The sequence below is a fragment of the Solanum lycopersicum genome, chromosome 9 (genome assembly GCF_036512215.1).
Source record: "Solanum lycopersicum chromosome 9, SLM_r2.1".
Classification (NCBI taxonomy): domain Eukaryota; kingdom Viridiplantae; phylum Streptophyta; class Magnoliopsida; order Solanales; family Solanaceae; genus Solanum; species Solanum lycopersicum.
Window position 1 is genome coordinate 66,502,326 of NC_090808.1, and position 20,333 is coordinate 66,522,658.

The 20,333-nt window shown below is 28.5% G+C and overlaps 1 protein-coding gene across 3 annotated transcripts; it reads right to left on the reverse strand.

Moving 5' to 3' along the window:
- Positions 1–13,059: 13,059 nt before the first annotated feature.
- On the reverse strand, positions 13,060–17,641 carry LOC101246088 (protein WVD2-like 3). Of its 3 annotated transcripts, none has more exons than XM_010328420.4 (7): positions 17,335–17,641; positions 14,831–15,390; positions 14,499–14,587; positions 14,300–14,387; positions 14,054–14,125; positions 13,833–13,943; positions 13,060–13,613 (listed from the first exon to the last, which is right to left on the reverse strand). In XM_010328420.4, exons 2-7 carry the CDS (start codon positions 15,377–15,379, stop codon positions 13,317–13,319), a joined length of 1,206 nt encoding a protein of 401 aa, XP_010326722.1. In that variant the 5' UTR covers positions 15,380–15,390; positions 17,335–17,641; the 3' UTR covers positions 13,060–13,316. The 3 variants fall into 3 exon arrangements, with proteins under 3 accessions (XP_010326722.1, XP_004247651.1, XP_025888673.1); XM_004247603.5 differs by having other exon boundaries at positions 14,831–15,384; positions 17,335–17,509; XM_026032888.2 differs by having other exon boundaries at positions 17,248–17,364.
- Between the last annotated feature and the right edge of the window lie 2,692 nt (positions 17,642–20,333).

The following is a 20,333-nucleotide window of genomic DNA, read 5'->3' on the forward strand; positions in this document are numbered from 1 at the left end:
ATAATATAATACACTGAAATTTAAATCTTATTTTTAATGAGACAATTTTATCACTGCAAAAATATTATAAATAAGGCTTCAATTTTTTTTCTTTTGGGTAATACTAAATGACCAGAAAATTTAGTCACAAATTTAAAAAGCCTATAACATTCTTTTTATTCTAAAATAAATTGATTTTTTTCATTTTTAAATTAAAAACTACTAAAGTGAAAAGAGTAAAAATGTTCAAAAAATAAAATAATGTAGTGTAAAATATGTTATTTTATAAATTTGTCCAAAAGGATTTTCCTTTTTCTTATACTCATTTCATTTTAATTAATTAAACAGAAAGTTTTCAAAGTTAATAATTCTACAAAATTGAGAAGATTGTGTGTTACACACAATTCCAAGTTTCTTGTGTCCACAGAAGGCAAATTGGGATATGAAATCAAAGCAAAATTATTAAAGATTTGCCATTTTTAGAATGAGTAAGTTGAAAACTAGGAGTCAAAAAAGGAGGAAAAAAGAGTGTCTACTTTTGGAAATGGAATTATTTTATTTTTAACCACTTCAAGTACAAAGAAAATAGTACTACTAGTAGAAAAGATTGTATTGCTTCATTGGGAAATAATTAGTGATTTGAAACTTTATATTATATCACCTTTTTTAATAAGTAGTAGTACTTTATTTGATTGGATATTACTATACATATATATATATAGGGAGTGGAGGATATAACTTGCCTTTTATGTCATGGATAAGGTGATCAACATGAAATAGAAAAATTCTTTTTTTATTCTCTTTTTTTTTTTGTGGAGTGGGGTATGGCTTTTTCTTGTTTTGGATTTTAAGATTTAAATAAGTTTATTCTTAATTATAATTTTTATGTATTTTTAAAAATATTTTGATTTGTTGAATTATAATAATTTTTATGTACTTTACATTTTATTTAAAAAAATTTATGTATAAATTTTCGATCACACTTAAATTATTTGACTTTTAAAAAACAAAACGTGAAACACATATAGGGACAAAAGAGTAATATAATATAATCAACCACAAAAAAATGATTGCAAATGAGAAAAATAATTAAAAATCATTGACTAATATAAGTGCAATAATACTCTATTTGTCATACTTTATATTTTTGGTTCATTTACAAATTATTATTTTTTTCTCTTTTTCTATGACTCTTAAATTTTTGTTCGTAATTTGACCTATATTTGAGATTATAAGATTCAAGAGTCTCTTTTACTTTTTTATATTTCATACTAAGTTAAAAATAAAACAGATAATAAAATTTAAAAATTTATTTTACTTTCTTATACTTCGTAACAAGTTAAAATAAAATAAATAAATCGAAAATGAATGAGTAATATTATAAAATGAAGATTACGTGAATTGTCTTCCAACATGTTCTTTTGTTGTCTTCCACATGTTTGAGTCTTCAAAGATTTGGTTCTTTTTGGAGCTTCTAGGGTTGTAGGATATATATATATATATATATATATATATATATATATATATATATTATGGTAGGAATATTTCACTAACAAGTTAATTGGTCTTTCTTGGTTAGAAAATAGTACTATGATTTCATGATAATAAATATTAATTGTGATTATAGTAGTGAAGATCATACTATTGGTCAGATTAAAGTATGTATATAAAAATAAATTACTAATAAGAAGTTAATTATCATAATTTTTGTTATTGAAAACTTGATCAAATATAGTGTAAATACTTTGATACTATTAATGGAAAAAGAAGATTTTTGTGAAAATTGACTCAATGGATTTATTTGATTGAAATATATTCAGAATTATTTAAACAAAAATTAAATAAGGTTGAGGTAGGTTATAGCTAAAAATAAATAATAGAAAATAAGAGGGGTGAGATAGTCCATCAAAACTAAATGAATTTTTTTGTCTTAATTTCATTTTCCAATGTTGTTAGCTCTATCCCTTGTGACAAACCTAGTAGAAAGTGACAATTCCTACCTAAAATTCAGTTTAAAAGAACTTGTTGCAAAAAACATTCTTGATAATTCAATTTGTATTTTTATTTGTTCGTTTCATTTTACTCGATTCTGCTTTTACCTTTTAAAATAAGAAAATTATTGAATTTTTTAAAATAAGTACATTGTCTAAAGTATAAGAGAGTTATCGAAAACAAGACAAATTGCTTGAATGTCAAAATCATACGGTGGTTACTTTTCCTTTTACTAAATCGAATATTTAATGCATCAAAATTAAAGGCCTAAACTTGCATTTGAAGATATTTTTGTTCTTCACATTTAAAAGAGATTATATTTTGATACAAATACTTAAACACAATTAAGGAAAAGTTCAAGTAGGCCTTAATGTTACTCTTTAAATTGACATGAAAATCTCAAATGATTGTTTTTATGGTAAGAAGTCAAATTTAGGTTTTTTTTTTTGGGGGGGGGAGGGGGGGGGGGGGGGGACCTTTAACATTAAAGGAAGAATTGATAGCTATTTGACAAAAATTGAAAGATGCATCTTAAGTGGTCAATACTAATCCAAAATTATGGGCCCAAAAGTGGGGTCTAGATGTTTAAGGCTTCTTGGCCCAATATGTTGAGATTTGGACTTACCATATAGGTTCAAGTATTTATTTAAGGAACTTACATCAATAATAACTTATAGTTTAGACCATAATTATCATTAGCAGCTACAGTTTATCTAATTACGTATATATATTTAAAGATATGTCACTGGATAATAGCGGTGATGAAATTTTTAGTAAATATATTTAAAATATAAGGAAATAACTTTGCTTCTGTCAGTAAAGAGAGTTGTGAATTGATGAGATCTTTCGCTCTTATTGAAAATATTCAGATTTTAATTTTATTTATTTTGATGGAAAACAAAGTTATCTTTTCTTTTTCATATTTTTTTTGTGAGGGTAGGTGATGGGTATTAAGGGTGTTGGGAGGTCTTTTCGAAATTTTTGATTCGATAAAATAACAGATGCACACATTTTAAAATCAAGATATATGCTTTTCATGAAAAAAATATGATATTGATATTCATAATTGCTATATTTTCTCCCCTAATTAGATATTACTGTCACTACATCAAATACAATTTTCAGCAGTAATAAATAGACACATTAATAAATTATGCTAAAGTCTTTATCTGCATTAGTTAAGTGTCATTAGATCTAGTGTTGCTAAAGCCTTCAGGAATATATACAAAGAGTGTTAATTGTTGTTAAACATACATATATAACAATAATTACTAATTAATTATCGCTAAAACTCATTTTTTGCGTAGTATCTTAACTCCATGGAAGTAATCAACAAACATATTTTTTCAATAATAAAATAAAGTGAAATTTGCGAAGCAAGAGGGTGCAAAGTACATTATTTTAAAAATCCCTTTTTTAAAAATAGTTCCTTCAATATTTATAAATAGCTCAATATGAACAAATATTTTAATTTAATTTTTGCAACAATTATGTAACTGGCCAGTCCTATTGCATGGTTCTCTTTGCTTTAGTATTTATAATATATACTTTAAATTAAATAACATAGTTCTATTCTTATTGTCATAAGTAACGAATAGACTATTATTTCACATCAATACAACTCACCCCCCCCCCCCATTTTGACAGTTGTGCATATCTTTCATATCAAAAACCATAGATGGTCACTTCCATCATGGTTAGAATTAGATACGAGTTTGGATAAATTCAGTAACTTTTATTTAAATTTTATATTGATATAATTCTTTTTAAAAAATTATGTATAAATATATTTAGTTATAAATACAATAATTAAGACTAGTAAGTGCAGTAATAAATTCGAAATACATAAAATTTTAAATTTCAAACATGTTGTACAGTAAACAGAAATTAAACACAAATCTATATCATTTCCGACCTGACGAGAAATAGTTGCTCGAATGGTAAGCACCCTTTACTATGAATCCGAAGGTTGGCGAGTTCAAGTCGCCAAGGGGTGAGAGCTCTTATGGGAGTGTAATTTTTTTTTTTTTTTTTTAAATATCATTTTCGATCCAAATTTAATTGAAAAAATTACTTGAATTAATATATTTTAATAAATTATTACTGATTGTAACAATACTTATTATTTATTACCATTTATAGCAATACTATGTTAAGGGTAGGATTTGAGTCCAAGCGAAGGATTCAATTCTCAGGAAGACTTGATATGGTGTTCATGAATTTTTCACTTTTATCAAAAATAATCATTAGCGGCGTTTAATTCTTAATTATAGCTAAATATATATTTTTAGTGGCAATTAGCACTCTTTATATATGTCCCTAAAGCTTTTAACGACATTAGTTCTAATGACACTTAACTAATGCATGTAAAGATTTTAACACTCTTTATTAGTATCGATCTTTATTCCAGCTAAAAATTATTTTTATTGCGGTAGAAGATTTCTTTTTCCACATTAGAAGCAGATGAAAACTTAGCAAAAAAACAGAAAAAAGAAACAAATACAGAAAATTAAAATCGAAATTGCTAATATTGTCTTACCCATATCCTATATAGTGATGAATTGGGTTGGCTGTTTTAAGGCCCATTAAAATGATCGGTTAGCCCAACTTGACCAATAAAATTCCAAAGCCGACATGGGAATCAAAGTTTTTTTTTTTTTCGGGGGAAATTATATAAATGTGCTATAATAAAAAAATATTTATCATTTATAGCAATAACATTTTTTTTCACTTGATCACTTTTAATTCATTTATAATACAAGTTTAATGTATATTTCAAAGAACAATTTATTATTCACATACAATACAAGTTTTAATGATGGATAATACATTTATCACACATTTTAATACACTTATAATACAATGTGACTATTTTTTTATCAAACAAACACAATATATTTCAAAAAAACAATTATAATTCAAATATATTGCATAAATAATTCACTTTTAATACATTTTACAAATTTATTACAATATTGATATAAATAGTAATAAATAAATTTTTTTATTAAAATCAATAATTATTTTTAAAATGTATTAATTCATGTAATTTTATTTTTTTTAATAGGAAAAATTAATTATAATACTAGACCCTCCTTTGTAATGTCACTCAATTTCGAACACACTTTTTATATTTTGAAATCAAATACCATTCTCATTTATCTATATATCATACCCCAAATTTTTCTTCATTCACAATTAAATTTTGTATTCAAAATCTAATATTTAAATATTGAATTCGTTATGTATTGATTAATTAATATGATATGATTTTTCAAAATCCTTTACAAATTAAAGCCTAAGGTTTGACCCCACTATACTCATCCCTACAGGATTATAATTAATTAGGGAAAAAGGTTAAATATGCCTCTAAACTATTCGAAAAGATCTAGATATACCCTCAGTTTAAAGTTTGGTTCACTCATACCCTCGCCGTCCAACTTTTGGTCCAAATATGCCCTTATGGGCGTTAGTTGCCATGTTAGACATATCCAACTCATTTTTCATTTCTTTAAATGCCACATGGAATTGCCATGTCATTTTGACCTTATCACATAACATTTATATGAAAATGGAAAGATATTAGGACTTAGAAACATCACCTCCGACCCATAAATCAACCCCCTTTTAAATAAATTATCCGATAAATTTTCAACAATTTTGTTTAATTTTTATTTTTTCGATAAATTCTGAAAATGAGTAATTGATTAATAAAAAAATAGAAAAAATATGAAAAAAGTATAAAATTGACGCCGAAAATTCACAAATAATTATAGTAACCTTAAATTCAATTTAAACACTTTTTTAAAAAAAATTTCTTTCTTTCGATAAATCCTGAAATGAGTAATTGATTAATAAAAAGTATGAAAAAATATAAAATTAACATCAAAAATTAAAAAATAAATACAGTAACCTTAAATTCAACAATTTCAACATTTTTTTAATTATTAATTTTTTTGAAAAATCCAAAAAATGAGTTTATTAACAAAAAATATGAAAAAATATAAAAATTACACAAAAAAATCACAAATAAAAAATAGAAAAATATGAAAAAATAAAAAATAAAAAAAATTGTTGAAATTATTGAATTTAAGGTTACTATATTTATTTGTGAATTTTGACATAAATTTTTTATTTTGTTTTCATATTTTACCCTTTTCATTAATAAATTACTCATTTTCAGAATTTACCGAAAAATATAAAAATTTTAAAAAATTGTAGATTGAAATGTTATTATATTTAGTTGTGAACTTTTGGCGTTAATTTATATTTTTTTCATACTTTTCATATTTTTTATTAATCAATTACTCATTTTCGAGATTTATCGAAAAATAAAAAATTTGAAAAAAAATTTGAAATGTTAGATTTAAGGTTACTATATTTATTTTGTGAATTTTTGGCGTTAATTTTATATTTTTTTTCATATTTTTCCTCTTTTTTTTAGTAATCAATTACTCATTTTTGGGATTTACCGCAAAAATAAAAATTAAAAAAATTATTAAAAATAGGTCGTATAGTGAATTTAAAAGGATCTGATTTATGGGTCGGATTAGATGTTTATGAGTCCGAATATCTTTCCATTTTCATATAAATGTTATGTGGTAAGGTCAAAATGACATGGCAATGCCATGTGGCATTTAAAGAAATAAAAAATGAGTTGGATATGTCCAACATGACAACTAACGCCCATAAGGGCATATTTGGACCAAAAGTTGGACGGCGAGGGCATGAGTGAACCAAACTTTAAACGGAGGGTATATCTAGACCTTTTCGAATAGTTTAGGGGCATGTTTGACCATTTTCCCAATTAATTATCATCTTTGACTAACACGAAAGTTTATTAAAAACCTTATAGAGGCATAGGTGATAAGACAAGATTAATTAACATCTAGCTGGTATAGATTTTTATGCAAACGTGACACAATAAACCCCACCATTGTAGTAAAAAGTTCACAAAAGGAGCTAGCTATAGGTTTTAGGGTGTGTTTGATAGGTGTGAAATTTCTTACTTATTTTCTCCCGTATTATTTGTAAGTAATCAGAAAATATTATCCCAAAATATTATATATATAACCTAAATAAATAATATGAGGGGTCGGAGGGTGGTTGGGGGTGGGGGGTGGGGGGCGGGAGCGAAAGGGGATAAGGGATCAACAGTGTGGCGAGGGGTGGGGAGTGGTTTGTGGTGAGGTATGGTGAGAAGACGTTTGATATGAAATGTTACTCATGAAACTCTTTTTTTTTTTAAAAAAATATTTTTAATTTTTGTAATCGAACTAAATATGATTGGAACAACCACACCTTATATGTTGAGTGTCTAAAGGTTAAGTAATAAGTAAAGCCAAAATTTTCACCAATAAATATTGGTGAGATATTGAACGACGATTTTTTCAATCTTAACCATATTAAGTTTTAGATTTAAGCATTGAGAATAAAGAAACTTCTAACACGTATAGAGTTTTCGCGAATTCTAAAATAACACAAATGCTTATTAATTAATTATAGATTTCTGATCGAACGTACGAAGAAAAAAAAGAAAAGTAAAGTCAAATATCTTCAAAGTCTTATGCAGCTATAAGCCATCATTGACTGATGTGAAATAGTGAAAAAAGAAAATTTAAGTCCTAACAAAAACAAAACATGATATTCTTTGCAACTCTCTACAAGTAAAGGTGTATTATAATTATTAAAAAGTAATTAGAATCTTCTTCATAACTGTATAAAAAGGTGAAAACCTAACCTAACTTTCTCTTTTGCCCAATCATGTCATGTTTTCACACTACATGTACACAATCCTTGTTTAATTTTTCAATGAATTTGGTGAAAAACATAGAAAAGTTTATAAAAGGGAGACTAAAGTATTAATTAATTAAAAATATGAAGAAAAAAAAAGATATTCCATAGATATACACTCAAGTTTCAAAATGGTTTTATAAAAAAAGTTGTCTTGATCACCACGAGTTCTCAACCTAGAGTATTAACTACCTGCAATCACGAATAAAATGGTGTCATATATATGTTGAACATCGACCCTTGACGTTCTAATTAGCATTATGATTATCTATGTTGAGTCTGTTTCATCTTTAATGAATTGTTTCAATAATTCTAATCTTATCAATAACATAACAAAGGCATATATACCAATTTTCATGTAATAAACTTAGGTGAAATTGATTAATGGAATAAAAGTATCAAATAATATCACTAGATATATAGATGATACCCTAAAAAACTAGAAATAAATTTTATTTTATTTTTAAAGAAAAGATTAATTGAGTGAACAATGATGAATAGTATAGTAAATATACCATGGTGGCTTCTATCTCTTCTTTTGATTTGAATCATCCTGATTTTAGCTGTGAACACACACAAAAAAAAAAGACATGATTAATGTTGCAAGTGAATAATTCAAAACATGTATGATTCTAGTGTTTTGATTGGACAATATCGATGAATAACTCATAGAGTTGAGGGGAATGAAGCCTGGTCCGAAATCACTCAATAAATTGACGAATTCAGAATATATATTCGACATTTTAGGGTCTAAAAATATATATTGTACTTATTTTTGTACATATATAAGATTTAACGATCTTGAAACTCATAACTGAATCCACCACTGATTTTTCTATAGAAAGATTTCGAACCAGACAACATTCTCCCCAACAATATCTTTGTTTTCCCCTAATATTTCACTTTGGAGTAAAGAAGAGAAGGAAGAAGTAAGAAGTAGAAGTTGTAGTAAGGATGCATGACATATATATAGGTCCCTAAGTTGTACATGAAAAATGACTATTTTGCTATTTTATTTTTCTAGCTAATAATACTTTTAATAGTTCTTTTCTATTTTTAAGAAATCATTTAAATTTTGAGTGGTAACAAAAAAAAATAACTATTGAATAATTTAAATTAGTGTAAGATTTGGGTATGTTTTAGCTAGAGAAAGTTATTACTATTTGCTTCTTACGATGATTGGTTTATATAAACTTGGTTATTAAGGGAGAGTCAAAGATCAATTGTCTTCACAATTAATTAAAGATCAATCTTATAAAAAACATATTTTCAAGAATTCACCATTGTTATTTAATATTTTCTCCGTTTTAATTTATGTGATATAATTTGTCCGAGCACGAAATATAAAATATATGAAAAAGACTACAATATTCCAAAACTACCATTACAAAGAGTGCTCGTTTGTGGACTTTTGCCAAATATAAGTGGACCCAACATGATAAAATATGGGAAAATTGTATATAATAGCAAACTAATAACCTAAATTGGAATAGCTAGGGTTTGATTTAATTGTGCTCCATAGCAAACCTTAGCTAAAATTTGCCAGCGTCTCTCTCCCAAAAATCTCGCTCGCCACTCTCCATTCTCGCTCGCCTCTCTCGCTTTATACATAGAAGTGTATAATTCTGTTTCTGTTTTGTATAAAGCGAGAGAAAATTGTATATACACATGCAAAAATGTATATCTTCGTGTTATACACTTAATTATACAATTTACAAACATTTTAATTCAAATATTGCAGAGAAAAAGGCCAACGAATTATACAATTGCGAATTATACAATTGTAGTGAAATACAATTTTCTCTAGCTTTATATAACAGAAGTGTATATATTGTGTTTCTATTTTTTGTATAAAGCGAGAAAAACATATATCTTCTTGCTATACACTTATAATTATGCAATATACATACATTTTAATTCGATTCAACTGTATGCAAAACAAATTATACAATTGTATATGTATAGCAAATTATACAGTTTTATATTTGCTATGGAGCGCAATTATGCAAAGTTTGCTATAGCATACAAATATGAATTTTTTGTTTGTTATATGTGAAAGTTGTCCATAAAATATTGATAGTTTTTGTTAAATATTTGCTAAATAAAAAATATATATCATTCTTCTGGAATTAACTGTCATATAAATCGAGATAAATAGAGTATTATATATTGCTAAGAAAGACATGCATAAAGTATATCATCATTTAATTTCACAAATCAAGGATAACCTTGATTAATTAGGGGAACTAATTAGACCATTTGGCTATTACAAGTTAAATTAGTTGGAGTTAAAAAAGACCATTTCCCTCTTAATTATAATTTAATAAACTCCAAAATTAACATTTCTTATCAATATAATTGGTCATCAAGTAGACAAATATATAGCAACAAGTCTAATCAATCAAGGCATTTAGCCCTACCTACCCTGCCCACCCTACAAATCCATGTTTTTAAACAACCCTTATTATCAGTAAAAAAAAGGAAGAAATAAAAAATGAAAAAAAGAAGAAGAAGAAAAGGTTAGTAATGGTTGGGCTAGATATAAAAAAACAATCCTAATAAAAATGACTCATTAATATATTATCATTTTTACGCATATATGAGTCAATTGTATAACAATAAAAATATATATAAAATATTTTTATAATGAAATTATACAAGCTCTAAAGAGAGTCAGTTGTATAATAATAAAAATATATATATAAGATACTTTTATAATGAAATTATATCAGCCCTAAATAGAATCAGTTGTATAACAATAAAAATATACATAAGATACTTTTATAATGAAATTATATCAGCTTTAAATAACAAAACGAAGGAATAATTAGGTAGGTGTCATATTTTCTTTTGTTGTCCCAAGATAGAATGATTCCAAGCTTAAATGAAAAGGCCAAAAACCAGTTGCAAATTAAAGCTTTTGCAGATCTAAGCCCAACAAAAGAGTGAAGGATAATTAGGTAGGTAGCATAACAGGATGAAAAAGTACAAATAGCCCCAAAAGAGGGGTGGGGGTGGGGGGTTATCATGTGATGTTAACTGTGTCAGATGTTACTTCATGTTTCCAAAGTCAAGTTCACTTTAAAATCTTGAAAATGACATTATGCTAACTGATATACGAGTCGAATTCAATATTTAAATTTTATATTGTTGAGTTCTTTGAAAAATGTTATATTGAATTCATGTTGGATCTCCAAAAATTCAAGTAGTTTAAAGTCCTAGAAGTGACACTATGCTAATTGATATTCAATGAGTCGGATTCGATACTTAAAATCCTATACTACTCAGATTCCTCAAAAATGTTGTTATGCGAGAAAAATGTTGTTATATCTCAAAAAAAAAAACAACAACACAATGATAGTCGATATTCAAATCTTGAAAGAGCCATTATACCGATTGTGCATTCAATAGGTTAGAAATAATAATTTAGATTTTGCATTGTTCAGATTTTTTAAAAATGTTAATATATTTGTGTCGAATCCTTCAAAAATATCGACACACCTAATAATATTTTTAAAAAGTTCGAGCAATAGGACTTAGACTTGCCAATCTTGACTATAGGATTGTCATTAACAGTAAGTTCCTAAATCTTTTCTTGTTCATGTTTCTTTTTAGAAGCTTAATTATTGAATGATCACTTCAGGAAAAAACTATTTGAGCAATAATTTCAGAGAAACCTATAGATATAGCTATGATTGGAGCTACAACCTAGCATTAAGCAATTATTCTACTTTTCTATGGTTGGTGTAATTGTTCATCATTTTAGGTAACTCTTGTCTCGTGAAATTTTTTATTTTTTGGATAGTTGAATTAAGTCAAAAATTCATTTTCTTGACGTGGTATCAAAAAGAAAGGCGGCGAGCATCTAATTTAACTGGAAAATCTAAACGGGGAATAAGGATAAGGTACTTGTCGAAAAAGGGCTTTATTTTATATGTCACTCAATGACTTGAGTAGAACTTTTTCCTTTCTTTCCCCTATGTGTTTTCCTCTCGTATCACGAGTAGGTTATTGGATTTGAGTTAGATTCAAAGCCTATTTACTTAATATACCTTATTTTCGGTTGATTTAGTATTGGATCTCGTGTTAAATTATTCACGCAACCACTGTCCAATTCTAAGCATGCGGGGATGTTAAGCGTCCCACGTTGGTTGAAAGAATAGACTGTTTCACCTCAGATATTATCGCCTCATGAGTTAGTTTTTGAATTTATAAAACAAAAGTTCTACCTTGTTTGAAAGAGTAAAAGCAAAATGGCCTCAACAGGCATATCAAGTTGACAAAGAAAGGGGCTAAATCTATTGTGACACCCCATCTTAAGATTACAAGTCCCCCATCAAAAATGTTTGAGTATAAAAGTAAACAGATCTTACCAACTAGTGACGCATTTTAAGGGCATGCGACCCTAGGCACAAAGCAGACAATATCACTAGCGGATTGGGCCATTACGCTAGTAGAACTCAACAGCAGACAGTGAGGGACTAAGAGTACATGTTTCACATTGCAGAGACCATATATATCCAGCACAGTGATTAAGTTACTGGAAAAAATGCATATCTAGATAATAAACAAATAAGGTAGTACAACTAGTATAATCTTCCAGCATTGACATTGATATTTAATTCTGAGTTTTGAGACTTTTAGCACCATATCTCAAGTCCACAAGGCTCATGAGCATCCGAAAACTTAGGAGTTGAAACTGGTAAAGTGAGAGCAAGTACTGTACCAACTTGACAAACCATTCGATGATCGATAAGATCTTTTCTTAGATTACATCCTGCTGGAATGGTACCTAAATTCAACTCAAAAGACCTTAAGAAACATACTTTAGAGTTAATTGAAGAACATACATCCATAAACTAATGTTTAGAGTCAACTTTTAAAAAAACAATATAGAGACTATTTCAAAAGCAAACATAACTAAAACAATATAGAAAGCAACAGTTTATGTATCACTAACATCTTAAAGGGCCTTTTGTCACTTTGTTTCCACAACGACCACAGACCCTTCAGTTCTTTTAGGGCCAGACAGAGCTTTTGAACAAACAGAAACTAGTATTTCAAGACAAAAACACAAACAATTTAACACATCTTAAATTCTGATCCAATTATTGCAATATTGCAACAAGTTCATGATAAGAACATTGATCCCTTCAAGTTCAAATCTGGGATCCGTCTAGCGAACCACACATTACAAATAAATAAACATGACTCATCCCTTTTTAATACTAAGATCACCAAGAAAAAACTGCGATAGACACATTATAATTAAAAATGCAATGAACAAAGTGAAGGTTCCAAATAAATAGAAATTGAACGATCGCCAGTATCTTCATAAATAGATTACAAGAAAATGAAGTCTCTTTACACAAGCACTGGAAATAACTTACAGAAATTTACACTTCATAAATAAACGTTACACAGACAACTGCAAAAAAAATCTTTTGCAGTTCTAAAAGCAGTCAAATGCACAACTGTTACAGCATAACAAGAAGGCAAACAAAGAAAAGAAAAGTTCTTAATCTTATTAAATTAGAAGACTCACAAAAGGCTCAAGAATGAACGGCAATGTCCACATTCATTTCTTCACGCATCGTAGTCATGTATGACTCATTTATATCCTCCGCACGATTGGCTTCGTTGTTAAATTTGTAAATGGCAGTACCATTCTGAATATTTATACGGTCTTTCCTATTTCTGGAACCAAAGGCATCATTTTCATTGTTAACTTCAAGACTGTGGCGAGTTCCTCGATCATAAGCTCCCATCGTCCCTTTGTCTAAACCAACTGAGTCATTGCAGCTCTTCCTTCTGCCCAACCTTGGTGACTTTGCACGAGTTGGCGGTGCCTGCAGTTCAAAGAAATAAGAATTTAGAATTAGAAGGTGGTTATATACCATAGACAGCTAGGGATACCAATATTTGGGCGAAGCGTTATTTGCACTGTGACACTCTTAAGTCCGGTTACAACAACGTAAATGTTATACTGCAGATCAAAATTTTGGTGAATGCCTTGTCTAAAATTTACATATCTATTTAAGTTTGATTACAGTGGTGTTATGCATTACCTTCTTCAATTCAGTCTTTGGTGGAGGTCCCTCATGGTAGAAGCTCGGCATTGGGCTTGCCTTAAACATCAAACTCTTTCTCAGTTGCTTTATAGCTGCTTCTTTCTCTTCCTAATAAACAAACAAAAATTATGTTATATAGTTGAAGTTTGATTGTTAAGATATTCATTTACTCGGTTTTTGTTAGAATAAGTGATAGCTGTAGCATTAATAAGATGCACCTTTGTCCTTGCCTCCCACTGAACTTTTTGGGCCTCCAGCGCTTGATGTTTCTCCTCTAATTTCGAGTAAAACTGCAAAAAGGAAATCAATATAAGAACTAACCAATATTTCAACATTTTACTTTAAGAAAGTTCCTCTTTCATTGTTGTTCTTGTTGTCATTTAAAAGGGGCAAGATGAGAAGAATAACAAGGTAGAAATCTGATCAAACGACAAGTTTCAGTAAGCCAGTAAATCAATAGCTACCTCTTTCCTTTTCTCTATACGTTCAGATAATCGGAACACAGGGGCTGACGCAACAGTGGCCCTGGATTTTCTTGCTGGTAGCGTAGCACTTCTCATTGTGGATAAATTATCAAACATAAACACAGCATTATAAGACAAGGGAACACGTTAGAAATAGCACAGACCTTATTCAAGCTAAATCAGGGGAGAAAGTGGATACCAAGAAGTGACTGAGCATGAGTCTTCTTCATCGGAATGCTTCTTGTTATCAGGTTCTAGCGGTTTCCTAGTTGCAACTGCTGATGAGATCTAGAGACAAAAACAATAGCCACGGAATAAGTTATTAACAGGCAGTTGGATCCATATAAACTAGTGTAATCGTTATGTATTAACCTCTCTGGAACAGTAACACATTTCAGAGGAGTTCCTTTATCAGCCAAGAGAGAACGAGAGGGCAATATTATTTCAAAGATCAAGTGCTATTGATGGATCCTCTCCCCTTAATGATATAAGGATTCACAGATAAGGTAGAAATCTGCATCGTAAACTAACCTTGTTTTGTTTCGTACTTGGGACTCGCAAATTACTGACTTCGGGTGTCTTATAATTGACATTGTCTGCATCATTCCCAACAAGACGAGTTCCATGAGACGCACGCTTCTCAGTTGCCAAAGCAAATGGTTGAGGAACTGTACACTTTGTTTTGCAGTTTCCACCAGCAGATTTGGTTGCTGATTTCACTGAGGTTCTTGATCTCTTGTTATCATCTTTTAATTTTCCGACTTCAGAGTTGTTCTCCTTTTTAGGAGATTCAATCTCACATTTTGAGTTTTTAGTGTATTGCTCCTTGGTACTTTCAATTTCCGACAGCTTGGACATCTCAACTGATACTTCAGCTGTGCATTCCTTCACTTCATACTCCTTCGTTTCAACACTCTCTTTCAGCATATCAGTTTCTTGCTCCCCAATAATAAGCTTGGATGACTGAACATCTTGATTACTGTCAATTATACAACTTGAATCTGGAGAAGCGCCATCACAGTAACTTATGCTACCGTCTTGCTCCTTGTCCATACAGATATCAGTAACTTCCAGCTCCATAATCTCTGAAACTACGTAAAATTAATAAGAAAGACATTCCATCAAAATAAACTGACATTTTCTCTAAGGACTATGTTATCCCGTGAAAAGCTTAAACTTGCTCATTTCTTTAAATGGGAAAAACACCCCTAAGTCACTGAATCTGAAAAGGCTTTTATCTTTCTCCAGCATCATAGAGCTGCCTTGGAGTCCAACACATGTTTACCATAATAGCCAAATTTCACACTAGTCACTATCTTAGAAAAGATCATCCAACGTCTCGTCAACGTCATTATGTATTTGACAGTAGATGATTTAGAGTACAGCTTTTTAACGGACATAGGGTGATAAAAGAAGAACCTTTTTGTAATACCAAAATTAAAGATAGAGTGTGCAGTTTAGGCAAAAATGTGAAGATACTAATACTAAATATAATACTATAGCTGAGAAAATAAATTTGATACTTCAAATGATAACACCAGAAACTTTCCCCATACTATGTTATCAAGTCCATTTACATATGCATATATCTACAAAGTCCATTTACATATACAAATATACAGTAAAAATAAAAACACTGAATTATAACAATACTTCTGGGAGGGTAAAGTGTACCCTTGGGCCTCAGCTCAAGAAAAGTGTTTAAAAAACAGGTTTAAGAAAAAATATGACTTGACAGCAAAAATAGCAAGATAACCAAAGCAAAAGAAACAACCCTAGTGATAAATTGAAGAATTAGATAGTAGAATATAATAATAATACTGAAAAGGAGCCGAAGAACATCCATATATACAAATATATGCAAACCTATGGCTACAGAAACCTACATAAGTTTGGAAGACATCCAAGAATTCCAATGAGTCCAACAACTTGTGTTTGTTAAGGAGATGCTAGACACAGTGATTGATTACAGTGGTGTCATTGCAATCAACTATCTATTTTGTATTAAATGGCAAAAGACTGTACAACAAGCAACATATATAAGAAATACAAAAACAAGAAAAATTTCTTTATTCGATGGATCGAAATGATTACTCCCTATGTTCTAAATACTTCTAATATTTCACCCTAAATTCAGTAACAGTTAAAAGTGTGTCTTTTGCCATTTTCATGCTAAGTCATAGTTTTGGACTATCTAAATTTGAATATTGAAATATGAACTAATCTAGTCGAGTTCAAAGAAATGGTTAAATTTATATTCAATAAGCGAAAAGCACCAAACAACACAGTACATATAATTGTGTCCTGTAAAACTAAACATGCCAAATTTCAGCGACCCCATTAGCTTTCATATTCATCTCTACAATCTGAATCAAACCATCTAACTAATGGAAATAATTCATTCCTAGACTCGAAAACAGTTCTTCTTCAATGGAATATGGTGAAGCCAATTGACCTCAAAACTCATTTCAAGACTCCATAATCAACTACTACTTCCAAATGCTTACACCAACCAAAACTATAGCTAATAACAACAACAACAAACAAACAAACCTCGTGTAATCCCACAGGTGAAAGTGTGAGGAGGTACACAGACCTTGCCCCTACTACGAGAAGGTAAAGAAACTGTTTTCGATAAATACCCTCAGGTAAAACCTCAGTATTTAAACCCCCCAAAAGTTTCATCTTTCAAAACAAACATTCCCAAATTATTCAAAGAAACAATCTTTATCAAAAAAGAGACTGTTTCCGATACACCCTCAACTAAAACCTCAGTATTTAGACCCCCAAAAGATTCATCTTTTAAAACCACATTCCCAAAACTATCCAAAGAACACATCGTTAAGACCCTGTTCCTAATGTAAGCATAGATCTAAACCAAGAATTCACATTGCATTAACACCCAAATTCCTAATCAATGGCAACAAATAAAAAGATCAAAACTTTACCAAGAATGTATCAAAATAACACAACCCCAAGAAGTAAGAAGTACAATATGTGCAAAAAAGATTGAATTTTTTTTTTTTGTAACTGACCTTTGAGAAAGAGTCCACTATGTTTGATTTTGTTTGTATGAAATTTGGTGTTTTTAGGCTTTATCCAGCGGGTTATGGGAGCGGTGTCTCTGTCTCTCTATGTTGGTCGTCCCTGTTACTCATATATTTATATGTCTACTGCTTCTATATACACAAAAAAAAAAAAAAAAAAAAGGAGATAAAATAATAGTGTACTAATGTTTGGATCGATAGCTGCGATCGGATTAGCTTTCATGTATCTTGATTAATTTCACGAGATTTGTGTAACTCAGTCTTCCAAAACTAAGACAATAAGGTAGTTTGACTTGACATAAAATTTATGAAAGATTTTTTTTTTATAAAACTTATGGTCCAATGAATAGTAGAAATTTGTGTCATCGTAAATTATTTCATTAAGGATAAACATAAAAATTTTATAGTCAAATTGTTAGTTAATATAAAAAATTGTCATTCTTTTTAAGGATTGACTAAAAAAAAATCACATAAATTGAGACAATTATAGTAATAAGACAGCAAATATTTGTTTGTCACAAATACTATATTGGGTAAAGTGCTCGAGATTTTTAGATAATGACGGAGTAATTATCACTCAATAATAATTTTTGTTTCTTACTTCATCCATTACTTTTATTTATTCAGTATTTGATTAAATATACATCTCAAAAAAGTAATTAATAAAATAATTTTTATTATATTACTTTTTTTGATATAATAAATTTAATATTTTGATAAATGACTAGTAAGAGTAAAATTGAAAGTAGGTAATAATTTATCCTTTAAATTTAAATTAATAAGTAAAATTATATTTATTTTTAATATAATAAACAAGTAAAAATAAGAAAAAGAAACAGTACATCCCTATTATATTAATTAATGACACAAATATGAATGAAGCTAGAATTATAACATAGACTAATATAAATAATTTAAATCATGTAATATTCAAATGTGAACCTTTTGACCATGATATGAATACATTACTCAAGAAAATAACACTCAACAATTGTCTCCATTCATCATAAACTATAATGCTAATATGTTTGGATAATATAGTTTTTAAATAAAACTTTAAAATATAAAGTCCTAAAATTCTATGTATATATGATAATTTCAGGATTTTACTTTTAAGTTATGGAGTGATTTCATTTTACATGACTTTAAAAGAAATCATTTCTAAAAATAATTAAGAATTTTTGTAAAAATATGGACGTATTATTTTGTATGCTTCTTATTATTTGAATAAAAATATATCTTGTCGTAGAAGTACCATATATACATAAATTGACAGCAGATATATGCATTATATTGTAATCTTATCCACTTGCAAAAATAGACAATATTTTACTATGTCGGTCATGATAAAATGTGTGTTTGATACGGAGAAAGATATTTTGAATTTTTGATCGATTAATTCTTTTTAATAAATTTATTTTTTTAAAAAAATAAATTATTTTTTTTACTAAAAAGTATAAAAACAAATTCTATCAGATTAAGGGGTTGTTTGGTAGGGAGTTATAAGAGAAAGCGTCCATGAGTTATCAGGGGTAGAGGCAGTGTATAGTGAGGGTGTTCACCCGAACCCCTCGACGAAAAAATATTATTATTTATTCATGGCTGAAATTATTTTTTAGATATGTATAATAGATGTCGAACCCCTTCTCACTAGTTCGTATATTTATTTCTCAGATTTTGAAACCCCTCAATAAAATTTCTGGCTTCGTCACTGTGTGTTATGTATGGTACTATATAGCAAACTTGAGCTTATGTATAATTGATCCATGGATTGATTATACACCCTACCTGATATTATAGGATGTATTTTTAAAACCTACATTTTGATGGTAGTAGTAATGCATAAGATTTAATACAATAAGATTATCTATGTAAAGATAAAAGTATCCCTAAATTTTTTTTTAATCATTTTCTTGATTTTATGTTTTATATTAGCACTAGTAAATTTTATTTAAATAAATTAGCTTATAAATTTTATTATTTAGAGAGAATTGTTTGTTGCTAAATAAATTCAATATAATATTTGAAATGTGAGTTATTTAACATTTACTAATTGAAAAGACAAATATATCACCTAATGATGTTTATAATTTTAATTGAATGTAATTTTTTGTTGATATATATATAAGTTTTTCTAATTTTTTAAATTTTGGACAATTTATAAAATTATATACATATTAAAACTATAACTTGCCATTTATATATGTAAACATAGATGGTTTATTCTATATTTAAATGGTTTATTCTATATTTGAACCTTAGTTTCTAAAGATCCTTTTTTTGTTCTTTTATAATTAAACTAGAAGATAATCTTTATAAATTTAAGTAGATTAGAGAAATTTTTTTTGCCTAATTTTGATGCTTTAACCATAAAAAGTTAAACAGTCAAGATGACGTTTATGTCTCAACTAAAGAATGATTAGAGACAAAGAGTTGTACAAATAATTATTGCTTTGGTCCCATCTTTGATTAGTATTTGCCAACTCTTTTGATAAACCCTTTAAACCTTTTTAAAATTTTAATTCCAACCACATTTATTTTTTTATTTACTCTTAAATTTAAAATAATATTCTTCCAAATATAAAAATTGGTATAGAATTTTTGGATCTTTCCAAGATAGACTGTCACTATGTTGTTGCAATTTTTTTTTAGAATAAAAATCATTACCTAACTTGTTATTTTCCATGCATTTTCTTAAAAAAAGAAACACTTCTCTCTCTTTTTTGGAGTGGGGGGTGGGGTGGGTAACACTAGGACCAATTTTATGTGCATAAAATTTGTCTTGACCCAATGCTTGTAAACCAATCAATAATTGCATTCATGAAAAAAAAAATCTTTTATTTTCACCTTTTTTTCTCTTAATTTTGGGAGAATTTGTGTATTTATGAAAGTTTTCGAGTATATATGAACAGTGGTGAAATCAAGATTTTTTTTATATATGTATAAAGTATTTTTTTGTCAAATGCATAGAGCTAACGGTTAATGAC